The 22767-nt window shown below is 50.2% G+C and overlaps 10 protein-coding genes across 11 annotated transcripts; 4 read left to right on the plus strand and 6 right to left on the minus strand.

Annotated features, from left to right (window-relative positions):
* The first annotated feature begins 18 nt into the window (after positions 1-18).
* On the plus strand, positions 19-1851 carry PV06_05833 (uncharacterized protein). Its single transcript, XM_016406881.1, has 2 exons — positions 19-950; positions 1087-1851. Exons 1-2 carry the CDS (start codon positions 759-761, stop codon positions 1234-1236), a joined length of 342 nt encoding a protein of 113 aa, XP_016262485.1. The 5' UTR covers positions 19-758; the 3' UTR covers positions 1237-1851.
* Positions 1852-1888: 37 nt separating this feature from the next.
* Positions 1889-3453, minus strand: PV06_05834. Of its 2 annotated transcripts, XM_016406882.1 has the most exons (4): positions 3140-3453; positions 2889-2961; positions 2635-2793; positions 1889-2244 (listed from the first exon to the last, which is right to left on the minus strand). In XM_016406882.1, the coding sequence occupies exons 1-4, from the start codon at positions 3210-3212 to the stop codon at positions 2109-2111; spliced, it is 441 nt and encodes a 146-aa protein (XP_016262486.1). In that variant the 5' UTR covers positions 3213-3453; the 3' UTR covers positions 1889-2108. The 2 variants fall into 2 exon arrangements, with proteins under 2 accessions (XP_016262486.1, XP_016262487.1); XM_016406883.1 differs by having other exon boundaries at positions 2889-3453.
* A 185-nt stretch (positions 3454-3638) lies between these two features.
* On the minus strand, positions 3639-8357 carry PV06_05835 (uncharacterized protein). The gene has a single exon (XM_016406884.1). The coding sequence runs from the start codon at positions 8166-8168 to the stop codon at positions 3762-3764; it is 4407 nt and encodes a 1468-aa protein (XP_016262488.1). The 5' UTR covers positions 8169-8357; the 3' UTR covers positions 3639-3761.
* A 280-nt stretch (positions 8358-8637) lies between these two features.
* On the plus strand, positions 8638-10464 carry PV06_05836 (uncharacterized protein). The gene has a single exon (XM_016406885.1). The coding sequence runs from the start codon at positions 8888-8890 to the stop codon at positions 10277-10279; it is 1392 nt and encodes a 463-aa protein (XP_016262489.1). The 5' UTR covers positions 8638-8887; the 3' UTR covers positions 10280-10464.
* Positions 10264-12070, minus strand: PV06_05837 (uncharacterized protein). The gene is made up of 2 exons (XM_016406886.1): positions 11423-12070; positions 10264-11237 (listed from the first exon to the last, which is right to left on the minus strand). The coding sequence occupies exons 1-2, from the start codon at positions 11836-11838 to the stop codon at positions 10571-10573; spliced, it is 1083 nt and encodes a 360-aa protein (XP_016262490.1). The 5' UTR covers positions 11839-12070; the 3' UTR covers positions 10264-10570.
* An 82-nt stretch (positions 12071-12152) lies between these two features.
* PV06_05838 (mevalonate kinase) lies at positions 12153-13875 on the minus strand. The gene has a single exon (XM_016406887.1). The coding sequence runs from the start codon at positions 13762-13764 to the stop codon at positions 12316-12318; it is 1449 nt and encodes a 482-aa protein (XP_016262491.1). The 5' UTR covers positions 13765-13875; the 3' UTR covers positions 12153-12315.
* Positions 13876-14586: 711 nt separating this feature from the next.
* On the plus strand, positions 14587-16153 carry PV06_05839 (uncharacterized protein). Its single transcript, XM_016406888.1, has one exon. It carries the CDS (start codon positions 14757-14759, stop codon positions 16023-16025), a length of 1269 nt encoding a protein of 422 aa, XP_016262492.1. The 5' UTR covers positions 14587-14756; the 3' UTR covers positions 16026-16153.
* PV06_05840 (uncharacterized protein) lies at positions 16038-17279 on the minus strand. The gene has a single exon (XM_016406889.1). It carries the CDS (start codon positions 17021-17023, stop codon positions 16289-16291), a length of 735 nt encoding a protein of 244 aa, XP_016262493.1. The 5' UTR covers positions 17024-17279; the 3' UTR covers positions 16038-16288.
* Positions 17280-17336: 57 nt separating this feature from the next.
* PV06_05841 (uncharacterized protein) lies at positions 17337-20807 on the minus strand. Its single transcript, XM_016406890.1, has 4 exons — positions 20359-20807; positions 20275-20301; positions 18876-20218; positions 17337-18825 (listed from the first exon to the last, which is right to left on the minus strand). The coding sequence occupies exons 1-4, from the start codon at positions 20424-20426 to the stop codon at positions 17672-17674; spliced, it is 2592 nt and encodes an 863-aa protein (XP_016262494.1). The 5' UTR covers positions 20427-20807; the 3' UTR covers positions 17337-17671.
* Positions 20808-21100: 293 nt separating this feature from the next.
* PV06_05842 (uncharacterized protein) lies at positions 21101-22502 on the plus strand. Its single transcript, XM_016406891.1, has one exon. The coding sequence runs from the start codon at positions 21362-21364 to the stop codon at positions 22100-22102; it is 741 nt and encodes a 246-aa protein (XP_016262495.1). The 5' UTR covers positions 21101-21361; the 3' UTR covers positions 22103-22502.
* Positions 22503-22767: the final 265 nt, after the last annotated feature.

Here is a 22767-nt window from a genome sequence, read left to right on the forward strand (position 1 = left end):
CCCTCTCTCTTTATTTTTGGCTCCTCGTCTTCCTTTTCACATCTCACACACATACACACCTAACCCAAATATCCCCTTGTGACCAGACAACTGAACCAGACAATCACTCACTGTTTGATAAACCTTTTTCACAAGGGATACTCCTCCTCGCACGGCCCCCTTGACAGATTGAGACGGAAACTACAAAGGGTTCTCGACCAGTCCATCAACTACGTCACCATATCTCTACAATACCACCCCTAGTACAAACGAACCTCTTGTTGTATTAACTCATTTCGATCTTTGAAGAACTACATCATTGTTCGAGATCGAATCAGTCCGAAAGCGCTTTGACTTTTTGTGTTTTCTCTGGTCACCATTCAAAAGCTTGAACCGATTTGACAAGTTCCACACGACAAAAGGGAGTTCACTGATATCATCATCATCATCGTCGTCGTCGTCACCCTCTTGTATGCAAACTACCATTTGGGGGTTATTTGCAGAATATATGTGACAGACAGCCTCACACCTTACCGTGTGCTTTCTGAACCATCTAATACTTGCCACTGCCTTGTCACTTCTCTCAGGAACTCATATCTTGAGAAATTCATCCTTTCGAACAAGTGGTTACATACTTTCGATCACACCAAACCACCCATTTTTCTCGGCCTACGTTGGACGTCTCTGACACCTTCAATAATCGATCACCAAACTACACAAAAGTAAACACTCTTGACACTTTTTGACTCTCGACTTCGAACCGTCGAAGTATCCCAAAAATGTTTTTCAAACAGTCGGGTTTCAAACCACGTACCTTGTCCGGCTCATCGGGGACTTCAGGAAGTCAATCGGCCACCAAAGGTGAAGCCAGCAACAACAACAACAACAACAACAGTGGTGGTAACGCCAACAAGGTGGCGGCAGAAACCACAGGGCCTGCAGCCAGTGCGGGAGCGGCTGGTAGAAGAAGGGTGAGTTTTTGACCGTACCTGTCACTGTTGACCCATACACCCTCTCACCCACACTCTTACTTTTTTGTCATGTCAAAATCACTCCTCCAAGGGAACTGCTGACTCCCATTTTCCCTTGCTCGTCTTGTGTCAAAAGTCAAGTGCGAGTTCGGAAACCAAATTCGCCGGTCTGCACGCCTACAAACGTAACAGCGTCGACGAACGAAAGTCGGCCTATGCCGAACAAAAACCAGGGTCCCCCGGTATGTTGCAGGGCATGTGGGACAATTTCACAAAGGGGACTTGAACAACACCCATAAGATCAACCAAAAAAAAATAAAATCGAACGGAATCGACAGAAGATTGTTTTGGGATCGGTCGTCTAGTTCTGGTACTGTCCGCCTCGTCAATTTTGTTGTCACTTTGAACTTTGGACTGTTTACTCTCTACTCTTTTCTCTCTTGTTTTTTTTGGGTTCAAGGCAAGTTGCAATGGTCTTTCAAGTTTCCAAAAAAAATGAATGGGGATGACCGAAGAGGTAAAAAGTTTGGCCACGATCGACTGGGTGATTGATGTATTGACGGGGGGATAAGTGACAAAGGACACAAATCGGGGTGACCTGGGATCATGTGGGCTCTCTTTTGTTTCTTCTTGTTTGAAATTCAATCAAGTCTGCCAAAGGGTTGTCGGTGTGATTTCAACATTGACCATCATATGGCAAAGCAAAGGATTGCCCAATGAAGCAGAACATGAATATGGGGAACGGTTGTCGAGTCTTTTATGCTTCAAAGTAATTACTTCCCTCTCCGTTGGTTCTAGAAGATGGGAACAACACCGACAGTAGTACTTTGCTGCTCGTGTTTCTAGTCATCAAGCTGTCGATCCATGGTGTGTTTTCGATTGAGAAATCAATGGCATGCGGTTTATCATTACAAGATATCTCTATGCTCGTTCCACGATTGATGATTGTTTGTTGAAATCCATAATAGTATTCTTTTGTACTTGATTCATTCAAAAAAAAGGATTTAACCTTGAACCGCCCTTTCGACTGAACGAACCTTTATGACGCGATCCATCCATTTGTGCTCATCCCCAAGTATGATTTGTTGCTTTGACGCTCTCACACAGCACACACAGCACTCTCTCCCCATCCAATTCCATCCAATCCCTCGAGGCCACTTACGAAACACTCTTCTTGGCCTCTTGGACGGCGGCACCGACCTTGTCCTTGGCCGACTCGGCTATCGACTCGGTGGTGCTGGCGAGTTTCTTTTGCTCTGCACGGATCTTGGCCCAACGGTCTTGACCACCTCCGCTGTTAAGTTCTCACGTTAGTATTTTTTGTGTGGTCCATTCAATTTGTATGACTCGAGAAGACACGCGACAGACCACAAACACACAAACACACACACACCCACCCACGACAATCGCTTCTTCCTTCAGTGGCGCAATACAAGTTCCACAAAGCTAGTTTTCGAGTGTACCCCCCAAAAGACAAGCTTTATACAACAACAGGTATTGCTACAAACCGTCCTTTTCGATCTCTTTTGCCCGTATAACCCATTACGTTACTGTTGTCTGTGTGTGTGTGTGTGTGTGTGTGTGTGTGTGTGTGTGTGTGTGTGTGTGTGTGTGTGTGTGTGTGTGTGTTTGTCCAGACCGCAGCCATGTAGAAACAAAAAGGAGAGAGGTGTATAAAACGTACTACCAGTAATCGTACCAACGATACCCTTGCGTTAATTGCGCATTGAAATTGACAAAGTGGCATGCGAAGAGGAGGTAGTTCTTGGGGGTGACGGCGAGGGCGTATCGCATGAAGGTCGCAGAGTAGACCGTCAAAGCTCCGGTGAACGTTCCAGAGATGCTGTTGTATCAAAGAAATTAGCCAGAGCTCTTTGAGAGAGAGACATTGTACTTTGCTCGCAGAGAGAGAGAGAGAGAGAGGTCTCGAGGGCGTACATTTCAGGATCCTTTTGCGTGTCCAGGACAGCTGCAATCGGGATACCAAAGTTTGAGGCAGGACCCCAGAAATCTGTTTTTTGATCAAAATCACAAAACATTGTCAGCTTGGTCTCTTTGGTCTTTGTCTATATGATTTTTCGCAGGGCCCGATCCAAATCATTCTTCCATGTTCCGGAGAAATTATATTTCCTCCCCCCCTTCTTCTTGATCACAAGCGAATAGCGCAAAGGTAACAATCCAAAACGTACGTGTCGAGCAAAAGTAATCGCTGACTGGGTTGGAGCGAATCTTCGCATTGATAGCTTTGACTGCGGCGGCCATGTTTGATACGGAGTTCGGTTCCGCGATCGAGATACGAGAAAGGGCTCCGGGGGAGAGAACCGAAAATGAGCGACAATTGACAAAGATGGTCCTGTCGAGAGAGAGAGGGGGGTTACTGTCGTGGCGGCAAGTAAGTAATGACTCGAAAGGGGAGAAACCACAAGAGAAGAGGTTCCCAAGATTTGTGACTTATTAGATATGACTGTGATTGGGAATTGGCGCGCAACCGGAGAGCGAAAAGATGGAGATGGAGATGCACGACAATCAGTTCCGCTTCGCTTCGGCCTTTAGTTCTCACCATTGTCCAAAACTCCGAGCACTAAATACGTACATTTGTACAAGAGACAAGAGGACTTGGTGTATGGAAACAACAAGAGTCGACAGCAATCATATACGATACAATCTAATATCATATTGTACCTGAGGTATAATTCATTTACTACTTATCTGCTAGAGCCAACACCATATCAATACTCTCTCCCCTCCATACACCATTACTCACATCCCAAATCGGCGACTTTATTATCCACCTGCTGTATTCGCCGGACATCAGTTTGCCTTTTGTTGAGTAACCACTTGAGCTTGAAATCGAATCTGAAAGCATAGATCGTCGACCATCCGTAAATCAACATCACTTGGCTTCGAAGACTTGAGTTGTTCCAGAACGCCTTGTAAGGATGACATGATACTCGGTTCAGTAGACGGCCCAGCGGTATCGTCAACCATCTCCGGCAGAGGAGCCACAAGAAGCTCCGATTCCTCTTCAACGATATTGTCCCGCTCAATCCTTTCAACCTCTGGCATTGCCAAGTCATGATCCTCCCTGCTTTGAGGTTCTTCCGAAACCCCATCTAGTCCCTCCTCTTCTGTCGTCGTTGCCTCCTTTACTTCAGCAACTTGTGATGTAGCGGGATGGACCACGACTTCGACATTTGAACGCCGAGACTCTTGTGACCGAGAAAGCCGTGATTTTCTTTTGTTTCTTCCGCGACGAGATTTAGGTGGCGACGCAGATTCGGTAGGTCGTCTTTCTTCAACAGCGGTAGCTTGAACGTCAGTCTCTGGCTCCAACGAACCCGTAACTTCAATACAGTCCAACAACTCGGCATCATTAGAGTCTGCATTTGACGAATCTTGGCTCTCCACCACATCTGAAGATGTTTGAGGCGATGGTTTTGATTTCCTTCTCTTTGACTTTGTGAGAGTATAGTCAACAGTCTTCCGTTTGCGAGTATTTCGCTGTTTCCTGTTGGAGCTTGTGCTGTCCTCTTCCTGAGCCTCGCTGGGCTCGAAAGGTTCCATAGGACCTACATCGACAACCTGACTAAGATGTCGATCGAGATCTTGAGAGAGTTGCGATGCACTGAGCATGTCGATGTCGTCGCTGTCTACTCCGCTCTTCACTTGGCCGCCAGCATCCATTACTTTACCTTCACCATCGACGTTTATTGGCGTTTCATCAACAGTGGAAGGAGGGTAATTCTGAGAACCGGTGGCTTCAACTAATGCAGTCTTGACAGCGGGAAGAGGAGCAGGAGACTGGTGAGATATGTTCTTTTTGGCACGTTCGACTGCAGAGTCATCAGTCATCGCATGATCTTCAACGGCATTCGTTGGCCTTTCGATGACCTCCGGTTGCAATACCAAGTCAATCGCCATGTTTGTTTCTTCTGCGGGAGTCTGCAAGGGGGAACCTTGGTTGTCACCAACTTGTTCGCCCATTGAAGGTGGCGATGAAGGTACTTCGATGTCGGTTATATTTTTGGTGGAATGTCGAGCTCGGGGAGTTGGGGAAGCCATGATCTCTGCCTCTTGATCATGGTTTGCGGGTAGAGTGGGCGTTGTTGGTCGTTCATCCAACGCTGCTGCCTTTCTGGCAAATTCACAATCTCCATAATTCATCGACCGACTCTGTGGTCTAGGACTGGACCTCAAGTCTGGAAATACCACTGCCGGTTCTGTACGCTGTCTATCGCGAACTTCCTTCTGATGCGCTGTAAGGGATTGAGAATCGTTTTCGGTATCTGCAGGTGGTGATGATTCAATCGGAACAAAGTTGATCTGGGAGTCGTCATGTCTTGATCGAGGTCTGGAAGATGGTTTTGTTGGGCTTGACTGTGCCATTTCATTCATCGTCCCAACTTGTTGATAGCCCTGGCTACCCAAGATGGGCGATGGACCATAGATAGCTTCCAATCTTCGCGGACTCAGGAAACCATCTCTTTCTGGGGATCGGCCGGCTGTGGTTCCCGGGGCTCGTGATGGTGAAGGCATGCAATGTCCATCATCCTCCAGATGCCCGTTGCCAGTTGATGACTTAGACATAGGGTCTGCGAGGCTGTAGACAGCATCGGAGAGACGCGGTCCGAGAGTGATGTTATCATGCACTGCGAGATATTTGTCCCAGATCACACTAGCTCTTTCAAGAACAGTATCATTGGTAGTCTCAAAGAAAGCTGCGTAGACTCCGTCCAGTGCGAGAATCTCCGTCGGCGGAATCCTGATGAGGACACTTGCGACAAACTTGGCGAGGTTTTGGTACGCTTGTTCCAGGTCAGGCTCCTTGATACTGCCAAAGTAGTGGCTCTCATCTTTCAAAAACACTTCAAGTGTTGGGGCCAGAGAAGCGCAACTCTGCAAAAGGTCTTGCTCAGAAGTGCTGGTGATGAGACGGATGACGGTGTCAATAATCTCGGCCAACATCTTTTCATGGCGATGCTCTCCCGAATTGATTTCCTCCGTCGACCATGTGTTGAGCAAGCCCAGAGCTTTGTGATATTGTCCATTCAAAATCTGAAGCGCAAGTTTGGGGGACTGTGTGTGCAGACGGCTACTCTCATGGTCTTTCACTTTCCTAATCTCGATACCGATGTAAACAAAGATCTCTGAGATAATCGGAGCTCTCCCATGTGCAGGTTGGGGAGCCTCTAGTGCAGCTAAGAGAGAAGCACAGCCTAACTCCTGAAGGACCCCTCGCGTTATCTGTCGAAGTTGTGCATCAGTCAGTGCATGCTCCAATCCCTGAGCACATGCTTGTTTATTGCTTTTTTCCGACCACAAGGACGATAGAAACTCAACTACAACAGCAGTAGCTTGCTTGGTTTCAGAAGAAGGCTTGATCTCCTTGCTGCTCGCCTCGCGAATTGCCTTCAGAAAGTGAGTCCATGCAACAGCAATATATGCTCTGTCCGATTGTCCAGATGCGCCCCAAGAGCTGTATCGGAAGAGAACGCGAAACATTTCGACGATAGCTGCGCTTCTGGCGCGGACCCACTTGCAGTCGATGGTGGGAAGTTCTTCGGGTTCGACAGGTGTACTTTCGAGTGCTCGGTTCTCATTCCAGACCTTGGTGCTCTTGCTTGAATTCCATAGTAATGCAATCAAAACTCGACAAGCAAGATCAGGGTTTGCAGTGTTCTTGTCGAAGAAAGAGCTCTTCATGACTTTGACGATGTATTCGTTCCAGACCCGTGTGTACTGCTTGTGTGTTGCGGCTGGTCGGAATGCATAATATAGGAGGTTGCAGTAACTCGATACGGCCGGTGCACGTGTGACCTTGACACCCTTCTCAGCTCCTGATCGCTCTAACTGAACAGCCAAGGGTTTTGCTAGCATCGATGTATAAGTGTCAGAGGCTTCGTGAGGTCGAACAACGTAGACAAGTCGGTTCCATGCCAAAATCGACTGCTGTCTGATAGCCGTCTCGCTGCAATTGAAGCACCGTTGAATGACCTTGAGCCAGTCCTTCATTTCAGCCCAATTGTCAACGCGCGTGTCAAGACCATTGCTCAGTAGAATGACAATGGCCCATATCTGCGGTACCTGGGAAACTTCCTCTTTTGTGGATACCATCTTCTCAAGCCTTCGACACATGGCAGAACTAAAGGTTCGTTCTGAGTCGAGCTCTCGTTCTAGAACTGCTCGTACAGTTGACGCAATTGACGATGAGATAGGAAACACAAGGCAAGCCTTCAAGCCCAAGGACATGGCCTTGTCACGAATGTCCTTCAACGGATTCGTCATACCAATCAAAAGTTCCTCAACCCAGAGGTCGGCTTTTGCTTTCATGGCGGCTTTTGCTTGTTCGAGGAGCTTCTGGTAGACAAGTAATCTTTCAGACACTATTCCATTGCCTTTGATGTATTCCGGAAGCACTTTCATGGCCTCCAGAAGTCGTGGGACACGGTTGCTCGAGTTGACCAGGCCTGAGCGAAAATCCTGTGTCGCCAGTAAATGTAGGTAGTGGATGATGACACTTTTCGAAGCGTTATGTTCAGCAATAACTTGGATAGAGCGGTCCAGGATAAAAACTCGATGTTCGTCGGACAGTAAAGATGCATAGTCCCGGTTCCAGACAAAGATAACAAGGACTTTCAATGCCTGGGTCATGAGATTGGTATCCGCAATCTGAGACTCATTCGGCTTTGCCTGTCTGAGGAGATCCCGCTTGATGTATTTGAAAATGGTTGTGAGCTTGCTCTTGAGGACTGCTTCCTCTGGGATCTCGTCATACTCTCGGATAACCCCGGCCAGCGTCCGGTATGCGTCTACCGAAACTGACCTGTCGTCTTGTGACAGCTGGTTTACAATGCTCTCCATCATTTCGTTCATCGATCGATTTTCATACGGTCGCACATCCCTCGACTGTAAGATATGCTCTCCGACTGCAGCAGGCTTAAGAATCGACTTGAGGGCACTTTGACATTCGGACGAAGATGGGATAGGTTTTGCTCGGGGCAAACTGGAGGGGAGCCGTTGGGGGCCGGGGAGAGATTCGTGGGTGTTCGTCCAGGGGGAGAATTCGACGCGTTTTCGGGACCCAGAGTTTAATGATGATGGAAAGGATGCAGGAGACTCCGGTGTGCCTGTAGCATTGGCGAGAGATTTGAGTAGGGACGTTTTCCTGCGAGAAGAGGTGGACGGAGGACTGAGAGGTAGTGCACTGGGCATCGACATGATTGCTGGGAATTGGCAATCACAGGATGGAAGGGAGTCTCGTCATAAGAGAGCAGCGGAGTCTTCACGATACCCAAACAACAATCATGAGGCTGCCCGCAGACTCTCGACAGGAATAACGTGAAGATTTGAAGTCTAGGAAGGAAATCGACGACATCCTCGTAGTGAAAAAGTACGGGGTACTTGGGCCATCAGTCTGGGATATAGAGAATCAGTACGACACGTCCAGCCACTCACTCAACGCGTCTACGCGCGCCGCCTCGTATCAGGCGGCGTTCCGGATTTAAGCCGACCAAGCGCGACCTGTCCAAGGATAGACGAGCCACGTCTGACAGTCTGGAGAACGAAGAGCACGTTTGACACCGGGTACTCGTGCCATATGGCGAGTACAATATAGTATTTGACTGAATTGGTCATATATTCCATGCCTCACGTGTTTGTAATATTTCATATTCTTCAACGCTACAGCAACACAATCAGTAATTTGCCGTGCGGTTCAGCCCTTGATGAGCGTTCAAAGGTAAAGATTACTGTCAGACCGATCTATTTCCAAGGGTTTCCAAGTATTCCATCCTCATTCCACCTATTCCAACTCTTCCTTGATTGATATACAAAAATAGTGTCTGGATGAAAGTGGAAGTAATCCAAACGACTGTCACCTTCTCATAGATGTCAAAGTAAGTCGTCACCGAGCAAGACACCAGCCAACCGACGGTTCAATGCCAAACTCGTCCAGCCGGAACGAAGCCAAGAAACTACTCGCACAGCTCAGAGATGACTTGGAAGCGAAGGTCTCATCGAATGCGCAACTCCAGGCTGCCCTCGAAGGGCTCAAAGTCTTAGGGAGAGATGCGAGCAACGTTTCTGCTCTCTACAACGAGAGCGGGGTGAAAATACTGGGATACTACGCATTTGGCGTATACCCTCCAGATATCCGCCAGGAATCCCTCAGATGCATTGCGAATGCCCTCCTTTTACTCCCAATCACTCGTCAACATTCGATAAGTCTTGAACTGGACAAGAAAGCCACACATGCCCTCGAGGACGCTAGCGTCGATGAAGAATTTCTTCTTTCTCGGATACTGTTTCTCCTGACGTATGACCCTCGAATCGACCTACGGATACTACTAGACGAGCACAGGCTCGCAGAGAACATCATCAAACTTCTAAACCGGCATGTTGATCAATCAAACGCAACAACCTCGACAACTAATCCAGACTCTCCCGCACTCCAAGAAACACTGAAGCTTCTCTTCAACGTCACGAGTGGTGCACCAAGCCACGGACCGTCATTCACCTCAGCCATTCGTCCCCTCTTCCAACTCCTCAAACAACTTCCCCCCTTTTCACCACCATTAAAACCTCCTACCGGTCTCATTGTCAATGCCCTTGCCAACATTGACTTCGACGAGACCTCGGAACAAGACCCCGACTTTGATTCCGGTTTGGACAAATTGATCAACCTTCTTTCCGCGGCGGTCACGACATACTCGCCCACCGAGTTAGAAACAAGCGTAGTCCCACTGTTGACAACACTCCGAAACATCAATGTCAAGGCAGGTCCCGAGGCACGAGCTAAACTCAAGCAACGAATTCTCCCCGATGACAGGGAACGAGATCAACCACTGGGGAAGTCGTCATCCCTAGCATCTCATTTACTCCGGTTGACGACATCCACTGGATTGACGAACCTATCAGAAGCGATCTCCGGATTGATGTTTGAACTTTCGGACAAAGACGCAAGTCAATACGTCCACAATATCGGTTATGGCTACGCGGCTGGCTATCTCATGACCCACAAAATTCCCATTCCTGAAAACGTAAAGACGACGACAACACCGCAGCAGGGCGGTAGTATCGGAAGACACGAGGACGGTGAATCGTCCAGGACCGTCCCGGTAAACCCGATAACCGGTCAAAGACTCGACGCAGAGACTCCGGTTCAAGTACCCGAGATGAGTCGAGAAGAAGCCGAACGCGAAGCCGAGAGACTGTTTGTGCTATTCGAAAGGCTAAAGGCGACTGGTGTCGCCAACGTCACGAACCCAGTGCAACAGGCCATGGAGGAAGGAAGGTTGCAGGAATTGAGTGATTCGGATGATTCAGATTGAGCGTTTGAGCGTCTGAAATGTAACGGCCTTCCCACACACGAAGACTGTAGTTGCTTCGATTTTATTTAGCCAGCCAACACAACGACCCAGAGTCGGTACCCAGGAAGGGCCGTCTAGTTATACCGTTGTACACTTTGTGCACATAGCCGTTAACAAGTCTTTATCTCATCACGATTATCAAATGCCTCTATATGAAGCCATCATGGGACACCAATCAAGGCCGGGCTCTCTCCCATTCCCAAGTCGAATGTTTGGAGGACTCTTTTCATCTCGTGTCTTTGTTTCCAGTTCTCATACATCCCCCATCTGTCGTGCCCTATACTCCCAGTACTTTCTCCTGATGGGGTCCCACTTCTGACCCAGAGCATCCAGACAGGCTTTGCTCTTTTGTGGGTTGCCGTCCTCCTTGTAAATGTCGGCCAACCAGTCGATCGCGTGACTACTCCGGACCTGGTCGCCCATCAGGTCCGCGTTGCGTCCTCCCACGAACGACTCGCAGTAGACCTGGAAATCTCCGATGGGGACCGCCGCCCTCTTGGCCACGCCCTTGAGGTAGTTCCACGGGCTCGGGTTCTGAGGGGCCCAGGCGATCCGGTCCTTGGTGTAGTTGACCTCACGCTCGACCACTTCCTCGTCGACCACGAGGGATCCGCTCGCGAGGACGTCTTTCCTGTTTCCTCCTTGCTCCTCGATGTACCGTAGTTCCTCGGCCCCAAAGACGACAAAGTACCGATGGCTCCAGGCCGAGTTGTTCCGTACGTCTTGGGCGATCAGGGCGTCGACGGCGTCGAGTTCCACGTCCGTGTTCAGGAGGGGGTCGGGAAAGCGTCGACACAGCCAGGCGCGGTACGTCCAGACGTGGTAGTTTTTCGAGTCAAAGGACAAAATGTGGGAGAGGAAGCCCGGTTCCGTGTTCGGCATGGTCGGGAGGAGAGACATGAGAAGTTGACGATGGTGCCTAGATGAGAAAAGGGATAACGTGCCCTTTCGATCAGCCATGGAGTTGACCCAGACTCGTCGTGACGTGTAAACTGCCGTTTATCCTTGCGAATCGGTGGCTTTTTTGTGTTCTTGTTCGACGAAAGGGGAAAAACCACGCAAAGAGCGATACAGTGACAGAAGAAGGAAGGATTCAGAACTTACCAAATTTGATAATTCTTCAATGCCCGCTCACTGATCCCGTCGAGCCACTCGAGTTCAACTTTGACTCCATCCTCGATGGACGTCCCCTCCAAGTCCCACAACACCTTTAGGATCTTCGCCCGATAGAGCCAGACGGTGTAATGTGCCGGGTTCATGCCAATGATGTCCTCGGTCAAATCGAGGGCGCGACGACTGAACTCGTTTACCGCCATGACGGCACGAAGGTACGACATTGCCTCGCTGTAACGCGGAGAGTACGCTATCGTGGCGAGGGCCGGTCCTGGATCTTTTTGTTGTCCGGGAGGTCCGTCGATGAGCGGAATTGGCGAGACGTCCTTCCATTGCGGCGAAACGGCGTAGTATGGTTCTCTTGATTTGGAGGATTTTGACTTGGACTTCGAGGACTTGCCGGACATGGCGTTTGCAGTGCAGTCTCTCACAGGATGCGATGATAATCTGCTCGGAAAAGCGAATAGTGCGTGGTCACCAGTTTTGGGCCAGGTTCATGGTCTTTTCAAGGCGACGGACGGTGCCGATACGAAACCAACATTGATTGTTGGATGGAATTCGCAGTGAAACTAAAAAAAGGGTACGACAGACACCCAGATCGACATTGGTGGAAAACAAATCTTTGAAATCTGTGTGGCGATGGTATGGTATGTAAAGAACAATGGTAACGACTGACATGCTTCAAGCGAGTTATTCGCGATGCACGTGACGTATCATTATGATGCCGCTGGATTGCATATAAAACATGTAGACTATCAACACACCAAGCTTTTTGTCGCTTGCCTTCGAAATTACAACGGATCCGTTTCCATCATTACATCAATCAATGCATGCCGGAGCGCCGCCGCTGATAAAACAACCATGAAAATACCACCACATTACTGTCAATGCCAAAACTTCCACTCGGGCCTCCGCTCGAGGCCACCAACTCCGACTAATTTCTCAATACCCTCTTCCCCCTGGGCATTGAGAAACTTCAGTTGGTCGATTTCATCGCCTCCCTCTTCTTCTGACCCGTTATGTAATACGGCAGGATAGAGGATACCCACGCCACTCCCACCAAGAGTTGTCGTATATTCTTCAAATCCTGCCTTTTCGAACTTATCTTTCAAATCGCGAATAGCTTGCTCGCTGACGCCTCGTTTGAGCAAAGTTATGGCACAACCACCCCCTCCAGCGCCGGTAAGTTTGGTCCAACCAATATCTGCATAGTCCACTAACTCGCGGATGTGCTCGAGCTTGGGATGAGAGACGCCCAACGAGACTAGGAGCCCATGATTTATTCTGAAGAGATCACCAAGGTGCTCGATATTCTGTTCTGACCTCGGGTCAAATCCATCAGATGTGATAAGAGAATGTGCCGACATTGTGACTTCATCGATACTGTCCAGCGTGGCCTCGGTAACGGCGGGATACTTTTTTCTCATGGTGGCAACCTTGGCCACCTCGGTGGACGTTGAACGGGGTTGCTTTGTGTTGACTAGTAATAGAGGCAGTTCTGGAAAGTCCTTCAACGGCGTGGCAGATGGAGGCTTTGAGTAGTCAACTCGTCTGAACAGGACGGCCCTGCCTCGAGTCGCAACTGTGTTATCCACCCCACTGGGATTTCCATGAATGCAAAGCTCTCCAACAAAAGCCCACTTGTTTATTCTTTCCAGTTGTATATCGACTTCTTCTTCTGGTTGATCTTGATGAGGCCCTGATAGCACATGTATCTGCTTCAGAAGTGCCGCACTTATGCAAACGCAAATGCTGGCACTGGATCCCAGTCCTGCTCCGATTGGCAACGTCGAGCGGAGGGTGTATATACAAGCTGGAGCTGTAGGATTGCTCAAACACAGAAACAGGTATAGGAAAGCGGAAGCGGCTGCTTGGTGACGTTTTCTTTTTTCCGAGTTGAGGTTAGGAGACACCTCTTCAATGTGTGGCTGCATCGCTTCCACGAGCTCAGGATCAAGAGTAGTGATCATGTCATAATATCGAGGTTTTCGAGACGACTTGGAAAGGATATGCCATGGAAGATCTTCGATATTCCATGTGTGGTCTAGTCCGATATCTGGAAAGACTAGAGTAATTGTGCGTTGAGATTTGGAGAGTGTAGTGACCAGGAGGTAGGATCGTAAGGAGACGGCTGCAGCCATTGCGGCCTTGCCGTGTACAACTGCATGCTCGCCAAAGACAATGACCTTTCCAGGGGCGGAGGTCATGAAAGCTGGAGCCATTGGTGAGGAGGCTTTGCGCGAGGATCGTGAGGAAGGTGAATCTCTGTGGTGGCCATTGGTGCCATTAACGCGACTGGTTCCGTTCATGATGGTGTCAACACGCTGAACCATGGCGCGAGGGAGAGATCGAAAGGAAACGAGACAGGAATGGCTTCAGGCTATCCTTATGGACAGCGAGCGCCGACGTGGATGAAGATCTGGGGAGGGAAGGGAGAAATCGAGTGGGCAACTGCGCAAAAAGTTTCTGGGGATAATAGAGGCGTCGTACGTTGATGGCCAGGCGCAGGGCGGGCGTAGGACAGCAGGCCAGAAGCGCCCCAACCAGTGAACAAAGCGTGTGAATTAAGCTTATCGCTAGGCATGCAGGAACAGGAATAGCCCTCGTCTCTCCACCGTTCCGGGTGGCTTCATTTTTTTCTGCACCCACTGCACTCGTTACACTTCAAGCCAACAAAATTGTTAGAATTACCAATGACCCTGTGACGGCACGTGATTCCCACATTCGCCTACGGAGCGAGTTCCTGTTAACTCGTATTGAGGTGGCCCAGATCAATCAATCCCTCGAAAATTAAACACCACATGTCAGCCATGTAGTTGGAATAGCGACAATTCAACATACAAGAACCAATGTATCTCATAGCAGATCCATCAGCAATCCAAGGATTCTCCTTCCTAACCAGACGGGTATGGTTGCACCAGAGATGGTACTGTCCAAGACATACCTAGCCATGCTTCCGTACCTACAATACAATACAGCAGAGAATAAATCAGACGGGGTTTGACGAGGAATGCAAATCCTTGTTAGATATGGCATGAAAACATCTCAAGATGCCGTCCAGCATTTCAAATGTCCTTGGCGGATTGACCCGAGTCCATCGGCTGTATGACTCCATACGCAACGGCTATAACGGCAATATCATCCTGTTCCCCCTCGGCTTCCCAAACATGTTGGCCACTTTCAAGAGGACCGAGTCTGGTCCATCAAAGTCCAATTCCTTTATATTGTAGATATTGTTTTACAATCATTCTCTTGTCTTCTACTTCATTATCACGACTTCATCTTCCTCGATTTTCCCCAAAGTCCCCATACATTCCTGACCGTCATGTCCTTTCTTACGTCCACGACCCGGCGTGCAAGCCGGCTGGCATCATCACGTCTGATATCGTCTCGCTCTGCCTCCAGCCGTGCAACTTTCCAGTGGGATGACCCTCTCTCATCACAAACCCTCCTCACCGAGGAAGAGGTCAGCATTCAAGAGACCGCCCACGCTTATTGCCAGGATCGCCTTCTTCCACGCGTCCTCGACGCTTACCGCACAGAAAACTACGATCGATCCATTCTCCAGGAAATGGGCTCTCTGGGCCTACTGGGCCCGACCATAAAGACCCACGGTTGCCCGGGCGTGAGCTCCGTCGCCTCAGGACTAATCACCCGCGAGGTCGAACGCATCGATTCAGGTTACCGGAGCGGCATGTCCGTTCAATCGTCCCTCGTCATGGGTCCGATCGACCAATTCGGATCCCCGGCGCAAAAGGACCGCTGGCTCGAGAAACTGGGCAAGGGCGAATCCGTAGGCTGTTTTGGGCTGACCGAGCCGAACCATGGCTCGGATCCAGGATCCATGGAAACCACGGCGCGCCCTCACCCGACCAAGAAAGGTTACTACAGTCTCTCGGGTTCCAAGACGTGGATCACAAACTCCCCCATCGCCGATATATTACTCGTGTGGGCTAAACTCGACGGTCAAATCAAAGGGTTCGTGATCGAGCGCGCCGCCTGTCCTCCCGGAACACTCGAGACGCCTGCCCTCAAGAACAAGACCGGTCTCCGGGCCAGCATAACGGGGATGATCCAGCTCGACAACTGTCCCGTGCCGGAGGAGAACATGCTCAACGTGACCGGCCTCAAGGGTCCCTTTTCGTGCCTGAACTCGGCACGCTTCGGGATCGCGTTCGGTGTGGTGGGAGCGCTCGAAGACTGTATCGAACGCACGAGGACGTACGCCCTCGAGCGCAAACAATTCCAGAACAACCCGTTGGCCAAGTACCAGCTGGTCCAGAAGAAGCTGGCCGACGCTTCGACGGACGCGGCGTACGGTCTGCTCGCCGCGATTCAGGTCGGACGGGTAAAGGACAGCGAGGCCGGCTTGGCCCCGGAGATGATCAGTATGATCAAGAGACAAAACTGTGATCGCGCGTTGCACCACTCGCGGACGCTACAGGAAATCTTTGGAGGGAACGCGGTGAGCGACGAGTACCACATCGGACGACACGTGGCAAATTTGTTCGTCACCCAGACGTACGAGGGCCAAAGTGATATCCATGCTTTGATTCTAGGAAGGGCGATTACAGGATTGCAGGCGTTCTTTTAAAGAACAAAAAAAGACGGAAATTTTCATCTGTTTTCCGATTTAGGTAGATATATCTATACATATTTGGAGCTTCATGTGTAAAAAGGAACAAGATATTACTTTTCCATCCCGGAAAAAACCAAATGTCCACTGGGTTTTGAGGATTTTGCATCTCTACATGCTTCGAACGATGCACATGTGAAAGATTGAGAATCCATCTGGGCCATCTCTGCTCTTTTGTGGGCAGCCGTCCATCCCGGTCCGAGTGTCCGAAAATCTAGATATCAATTCACCCTGCCCGGCCTCTCCGAGCGCGTGTTCCCGACCTGGCCGTTCACCCTGCCGTGCAGCCACTTGAGGATCATGGTGTTGGCGGCCATGATGAGCGCGCTGGCCGTGAACAGGCCGACGCGCTGGGTCCGGTCGAGCACTTCGAACAAGGGGTACGGGTAGAAGCCGTTGTAGCCGTAACACAGCTCGATCCAGAACCAGTAGGCGAAGGCGATGGCCACGCTCAGCGCGACCGAGGGGAGCGCGGTGACGGTCCAGGGGGGGCTGAGCAGGAGGATGTCGAGGAGCAGCAGGGCGCTCGGGGCGAGGTGGAAGCCCAGGTCGGCGGCGACGGGGAGCTCGAGCTCCTTGGGGACCACGAGCTCCGGGTCGACGGCCCTCAGGCCCCAGTAGAGCACGCTGACCAGGACCTCCATGGGTGCCGAGCACACGGACAGGACGTTCTTGGCGGCGAACAGCCGCCGGGACAGCGTCACGTCCGCCGCGAGCCCGAGGGCGAACGTGGCCGTGGCCAGCGTCAGGCCGATGATGGTCAGGTACTGGAAGTGCCACCCGTACGCCTGGTTGATGTGGTTCGGGTTCGCCACGAGGTAGTTGTAGCTGTACGCGAAGCTGGCGAGGCCGGCGGCGTGGACGGCCGCCGAGAACCCCCGCGACGGCGACGAGAGACGTTGGAGCGGGTGCTGTCGGATGAGTTTGTTCATGGCTTGGGTGCTGGGAGATGACATTATTTTTTTCTTCCGCGTTTCGTTTGGTTTCTGGATACAAATTCCTCAAAAATTACAGAAAACCCCCGAGCGATTTGTTGCCTGTTCCAAATTGCAACGCCTTGGAATGCAAGAAGTGGTTACGCAGTAGAGCTCTAAGATGGACGTGGTGATGGGGTGATTGTCGATAGGTCCAGAGTGAGGCCCCCTTTTAATCAAATGAAGCGTATATCAGTCAGTGAAAGAGTGAGAAAGAAGAGCGAGTTGGATGCATACAGTGAGATTCTATGAACATAAATACAATGATGAAATGGAAATAAATGGAATTGACGTTGTCGCACGTGCTGACGTCGTTTAATAGATGGCTGCCAATTATATTCGGTACCGAGTCTCACCTCTTCGTGTCCGCACGTGTAAGAAAGAACAAAACCAGAGCATTGTTAGGCACAATAGATATCTAGAGGACTGTACAGCCACAAAAACAAGTGCCAGATTGGCGACATGAATGTTCCACTGCAGAAGTCATGAAAAAAACAGTATATAGACCCAAAATCCCCCAGCACCAACGCTCATCAAATGCAAAAAGTAGAGATAATATCTCATGGTCATAAAACGTAAACATAGTCGTGTCCACCTGTGTGTTGCTACACATCGGTACTCCATGTATAATCAACCAAAGAATCCTCCTGTTGTCAAACCCTCCCAACTAACTCCTGTCCGCCAAACCTCTTCCATGATCTTGCGAGCATGACTGACTTGACACATTCCAAGTCCTTCAGAGGCCTTGATCCTGCTTAGAACCTCTGCTCGATCGAGTGGATCTTCAGCCTCGACACCAGCCGTGAACATGGGAAACAAGAGACAGGCTTCGGCACTCCCTTCTCGTCGAATGCTTTGTAAAATTTTCACAATTTCATGAACCGCGTGCTGCACCGCCTGATCACTACGAGGAAGGTTGTGAATTCTGCGGAGCAGGTGTACAAGCCCTGCCCAATGAAACGCAGAATTTGTCGCAAAAGCTTCTTCCTGGTCTTTCTCTGACATTTCTGCATAAGCCGAGTTGCGTCGTGAGTCGCACAGGTGGGCTTTTGTCATTTGTGGACTATGGTGACATTGGATGTGTTCGTGGTTTCGAGCACGCTCCAGGTCCTGGCGCAGCTTCTCTGCTTTCTTAAGGATATCGGGGGCAGGCCTCCATGCTTCGTTGATCTGTCCAGTCTCTGGATCGATCCTGCCCGACTCACATTGTCTGGCCAGGACAGCCACCTGAGCCAGGATTGAAACACACCTGGTAGTGAAGCCTAACAAACAGTCAATGGTATAGTCATCGTCATCATCTCCATCGTCGTCGGTCAGTGACAGCTCCTTTGCCGAAGTGCTATCTTCGTGCGAACTGGACCAGTAATTGCCGGCAAACAGAGGCTCTTCATTGCGTCTGCCAGAGAGCGAACCCAACACGTCCAGATATGCTAACCATCGAGTCAAAAAGAACATGACTGGGTCCTTTCTTGAGATCGAATTTGGGCCTCCTCGAGCACGGATGATACTTCTGGCAACACTCAGATGATTTTGCCACGGGATGGATACACCAAAACTTGAAGGTGAAATGATCTCCAGAGAAGACAACATGATTGCGGTGGCCAAATTAGCATTGGATACATCCGTGTTTGAAACATTGTCCAGAGTCTGTCGCAGGAAGGGAAACACATCTCGAACCCAATGAGCAATACGATTCGCAGGTTCGGGGTGATTCAACAGTCTCGCCCGATGGCATGCAGAATAGGCCAGTAATAAGTTGAGTAGATTCGTGTTCTCCACGGCCACTGAGATCTATAAGTAAATGAAGCATCTTCGCATTCTTTTTGTGACTTACTTTTTGGGAGAATTGTCTTGAAAGGGTTTTCGGGACAATCATGTGGCACCAAAATCCTGGCCGTGTGGTTGAGAAAGTGATGGAAATAGAGCAAGTTCATTGGATTCTCTGAAAGTGTTCGAGGTAATGGTTCTAACTTTCGTGGGATCTTGATGGGAACTGGTGAAGCGTAATAGCCGCCTTTGGCAAACACTGTCTCCCGACTTACAAGCCCAAAACCAAACTCTGGTACTCCGAGATCGGTGTCGTTTAACCATGATTCGAAGTCACTATGTTCTGAAGGTGAGTCGCCTGAGATGGCCATGGTGTCATTGTTCCTCGGGATGTCCAGGTCAGGATTTCCGCGGTCCATCCCATAAGTCTCGGTCTGCGTGTACGACACCATTCGCTGGTGAAGAGAACCACGCCGTGAGTACTGATCATCGGGCACCACGGTCTGTTCGGCAAGGTTTGAAGCCTTTGAGTCTTCCGTGTCAAGATCTTCAGACAACAAGGAGCTCACTGAGATACGTCGATCATCGCCATCCGTGGCTTGTGATGCCGAGGTCGCTGGAGTCAATGGATTGCTGAGGTAAGAAGGGAAGAAAGTAGGTGTGTTAGGATTGAACTGGACCCGGAGTGATTCCTCGGTTTCATTGGGACCATAAGACGTTGCCCGTTGAAAGTTTTGCATCGGTCTGCCAAAGTTGTCCGTCCGAGGACTCAACTTTATTCTTTTGGAAGGGTGTTGGGGCGAATTGACAGATTCCTGATAGTGAATCGGGTTGGACGTTGGCATGGGCGGGCGCATTTGCACAGTGTTCCCACCAAAGTGATACATCCCCCCATTGAGGCTCGGGCTGCCGAATGCTGATTCTGATGGCGAAGGATATGCTGGAAGCGACATTGAATGTCGCAAAGGGGGCACAGGTACATTTTCGGGTCCTACAGGATGGGTTGCACCTTCAGTCCAGCGGGGTGTCCTCAAGACAGGTGGAGGGGGTGGTCTGGAAGGATTGGGATCGGTCGCAGGCATTGGAACGGGGTTCGAGAAATGAGGAATCGAAGACATTGAGGGGTCTGGCGAGTGGTGTCCAACGAGGTAGTTCGGAGGCATTTGTGATTGCATATCAGAAACTCGGGAATTCATGTCGCAGTCGAGTCCTTGAACGGGAACACCGTTTGAATAACCATGCAACATGGGCTGCGGTGGAGTGGTTTGATGCTGGCTGAAGGTCATGATTTGTGCGCCCGGTTTTCCGTCGTCTTTTCTCTTGCTTCGTCCATCCCAGTTCAATCGTATACTGTAATCGCATGTTTCACCTTGCCTCTGGCAGTTGACACAACTGGGCTTCTCTTCCCCACTGTAGCCTGTTAGTATATAGACGCACCGGACAATCACCATGAGGGACACTCATACCACTTGACCTTCCTCGATTTACAAGGCCTATTTCCCGGGTATGTATAAGCAGACGTATCTCAAGAGTTCTGCCGAGTCACCTACCAGCAACCATTCCTCGAGCGCTTCTTCGCCTCTCTTCCATCCTGATCGGCTTTCTTTGGGCGCGGCATGGCGTGCGAATTCTGTCACCGGAATAGCAGGGTTTCGACATCAACATAGGTCTTTAAGGGGCAGGTATCCTAGGGTCCGGAGGATTCGCAACGGCATCTTCTGTGCACGAATACGGGCTGAGATAAGATGTGCACCGGCGAAGTCGGTATCGAAGTTTGGGGTTAATTTCGAGAGTCGCAAAGGTGGGAAACAGGCACAGCATGAACCCAAGACGTCCTGGACTGATATGCTGCAGCAATAGTCATGATCTTTTGATGACAGTCTGCTCAGACTCGAAAGAACGACAGACGATCAGCATGGGGATAAAGAAGAGTGTGATGCGCAGGCTGGCAGGTGGCTGCTTGGAGCCGACGCAGGCTGCTCATAGACAAGGCCCGGGGGGAGGATGGATACGGAGTACAGGCCAATAGAGATGCCCAGAAGAGGCAGTATGACCCTTAAGCGATAGTGCCCGCATTCAGTACAGTAGGCAAAACTTTAGCTGCAATCATGCCTGGAGAAAAAGTCTCTTATAACTAAACTTCCAGGTTAGGACGGGTTACGAGAACGAGACTCGCCTTCCCGAGCTGAAATGTCGACTGCCGCTTCACCATCAGCAGCGCACGGGCCAGACTATGTTGAACATCCAGAATCTGTTGATGGCTTGTTCGCTTACATGCACAGCTTAGAATTGTAAGCACTTCTGTAGCATCCTAATTATTACTTCGAGCTGTGGCTGGTCTCGCAACATACAGTACGTGCTTGGCGGGTCTTTTTGCGGCGTGAAGTCACTGTGGCTGCTTCTACCTCGCAAATCCAGCCTCAACTGGAAGCTTGACTGTGACCGCAGCTGGCGAAAAAAAGCACCACCACCACCACCACCAACACCAACACCAACATCTCTTCAGCTGTTATATTCTGACTACAACATTCAATATCTGTCAGCACCGTTGTAATGGCTGCCAGGTCTACTAGGATTGGTCTGCAGCTTACTCAATCCCAACCGACCCTGCTCAAGTCACACTATGTGTCGACACCCTCACGGCGAGGCATGTCTTCTGCAACCCTCATAGCACGACCTCACCGACCATCATCCTCCAAGCTCGCAGCCCTAGCGGCCTCTCCATCGCCCTCCACAAACACTTCAGCATCTTTTTTCACCCCTTCCCTGTGCCGCATCCGCCATGCGTCGACTTCCGCCGACTCTCCGCGACCCTCTTCTGATATCCTTGACTGGAATGCCTTCTTCCGACTGCGCCAGTCTCGACGCCGATATGCCCTAACCTCCTCCATAGTCACGTCCATAGTATCTACGGGTGGTGCTATCGCCGCCTTCTCGGAAGTACCAGACTTGGCTGACCAGATTACAAAACTGGTGCCAACAGATCCATTCATCAGTATGGGAATTGCAACCTTTGGTGCAACCTTTCTAGGATGGCTCATCGGCCCGGCATTTGGCAACTCACTATGGAAACTGCTTCATCGAAGCCGTCTCCCAGAATTCACAATCAAAGAACGAGCCTTCTTTGAAAGGATCAAGAGGCACCGAGTCAATCCTAGCGGTGCTAGCACAAACAATCCCGTCCCGGACTTTTACGGCGAGAAGATATCAAGTGTGGCTGGATATCGCAATTGGCTGAAAGACCAGAGAGCGTTCAACAGGAAAAGAGGCGGAAACTACGCATCTACAGTCTGAGGCTCGAGCAGACATGCTATAACACTGTTTAGTTCAAAATCGACGTGTCAGGGTGCGTTGGGTCGCTAGAAGAGGATGGCTTTTGCTGTGTAATACCATATCACTTTCGTTGTACAACACACTCCACACACTGGTGCAATAAGGATCAAGCAGATGATACCCTTGGACTCTTTTCCATGGTCATAAAATGTTTTGCGGAGCTGTTAGCCCTCGAATCACTCACTTAGTCAACGTTTGCTCTCACATGCAGCAAGCCAGACGGCAATAGACCTCGCCGTCTTTCGTGTCTTTCGCGGGACATTGCATCGGCCATGGTGAGATCTGGAATCTCACGACAATCGTGGACAAGTTCTATCACGCTCTGGAATGCCATCTGTCCCATCTGTCACCGCTCCTCACTCACTATGGGTAACAGGTACAGCCCACCGAGTTCTAGCCGGGCTGATTATCTGTGCTAGGACATGCTCGGGTTTTATCCTAGATGCAAGGCCTGTTGGATATTTTTTCCCCTGGTCCACAAGGCTATTTGCAGCCTCGTGGTGGAAATGTCTGGTGTTTCTGAGATGCCTCCCCGGCAAACTCTCGGAGCAAGGGTGAGTCAGCAATGTCGTGGACGGTGATTGGCGGGAGATTTGCGGAAGATCTACGGCTCCAAATGAACATCT

Source organism: Exophiala oligosperma (genome assembly GCF_000835515.1).
Source record: "Exophiala oligosperma strain CBS 72588 unplaced genomic scaffold supercont1.5, whole genome shotgun sequence".
NCBI classification, from domain to species: Eukaryota; Fungi; Ascomycota; class Eurotiomycetes; order Chaetothyriales; family Herpotrichiellaceae; genus Exophiala; species Exophiala oligosperma.

Bases quoted from the DNA above. Each gene is read 5' to 3' on its own strand.
- PV06_05833 (XM_016406881.1), top strand. From the start codon at position 759: ATGTTTTTCAAACAGTCGGGTTTCAAACCACGTACCTTGTCCGGCTCA. The intron at 951-1,086 runs GTGAGTTTTTGA...TTGTGTCAAAAG, and splicing joins GAGCGGCTGGTAGAAGAAGG to TCAAGTGCGAGTTCGGAAAC.
- PV06_05834 (XM_016406882.1), bottom strand. From the start codon at position 3,212: ATGGCCGCCGCAGTCAAAGCTATCAATGCGAAGATTCGCTCCAACCCA. The intron at 2,794-2,888 runs GTACGCCCTCGA...TTGATACAACAG, and splicing joins ACGCAAAAGGATCCTGAAAT to CATCTCTGGAACGTTCACCG. The intron at 2,245-2,634 runs GTACGTTTTATA...AGAACTTAACAG, and splicing joins CGTTGGTACGATTACTGGTA to CGGAGGTGGTCAAGACCGTT.
- PV06_05835 (XM_016406884.1), bottom strand. From the start codon at position 8,168: ATGTCGATGCCCAGTGCACTACCTCTCAGTCCTCCGTCCACCTCTTCT.
- PV06_05836 (XM_016406885.1), top strand. From the start codon at position 8,888: ATGCCAAACTCGTCCAGCCGGAACGAAGCCAAGAAACTACTCGCACAG.
- PV06_05837 (XM_016406886.1), bottom strand. From the start codon at position 11,838: ATGTCCGGCAAGTCCTCGAAGTCCAAGTCAAAATCCTCCAAATCAAGA. The intron at 11,238-11,422 runs GTAAGTTCTGAA...TTTCTCATCTAG, and splicing joins TTGAAGAATTATCAAATTTG to GCACCATCGTCAACTTCTCA.
- PV06_05838 (XM_016406887.1), bottom strand. From the start codon at position 13,764: ATGGTTCAGCGTGTTGACACCATCATGAACGGAACCAGTCGCGTTAAT.
- PV06_05839 (XM_016406888.1), top strand. From the start codon at position 14,757: ATGTCCTTTCTTACGTCCACGACCCGGCGTGCAAGCCGGCTGGCATCA.
- PV06_05840 (XM_016406889.1), bottom strand. From the start codon at position 17,023: ATGTCATCTCCCAGCACCCAAGCCATGAACAAACTCATCCGACAGCAC.
- PV06_05841 (XM_016406890.1), bottom strand. From the start codon at position 20,426: ATGCCGCGCCCAAAGAAAGCCGATCAGGATGGAAGAGAGGCGAAGAAG. The intron at 20,219-20,274 runs GTATGAGTGTCC...AACAGGCTACAG, and splicing joins AAATCGAGGAAGGTCAAGTG to TGGGGAAGAGAAGCCCAGTT. The intron at 18,826-18,875 runs GTAAGTCACAAA...TATAGATCTCAG, and splicing joins CAAGACAATTCTCCCAAAAA to TGGCCGTGGAGAACACGAAT.
- PV06_05842 (XM_016406891.1), top strand. From the start codon at position 21,362: ATGGCTGCCAGGTCTACTAGGATTGGTCTGCAGCTTACTCAATCCCAA.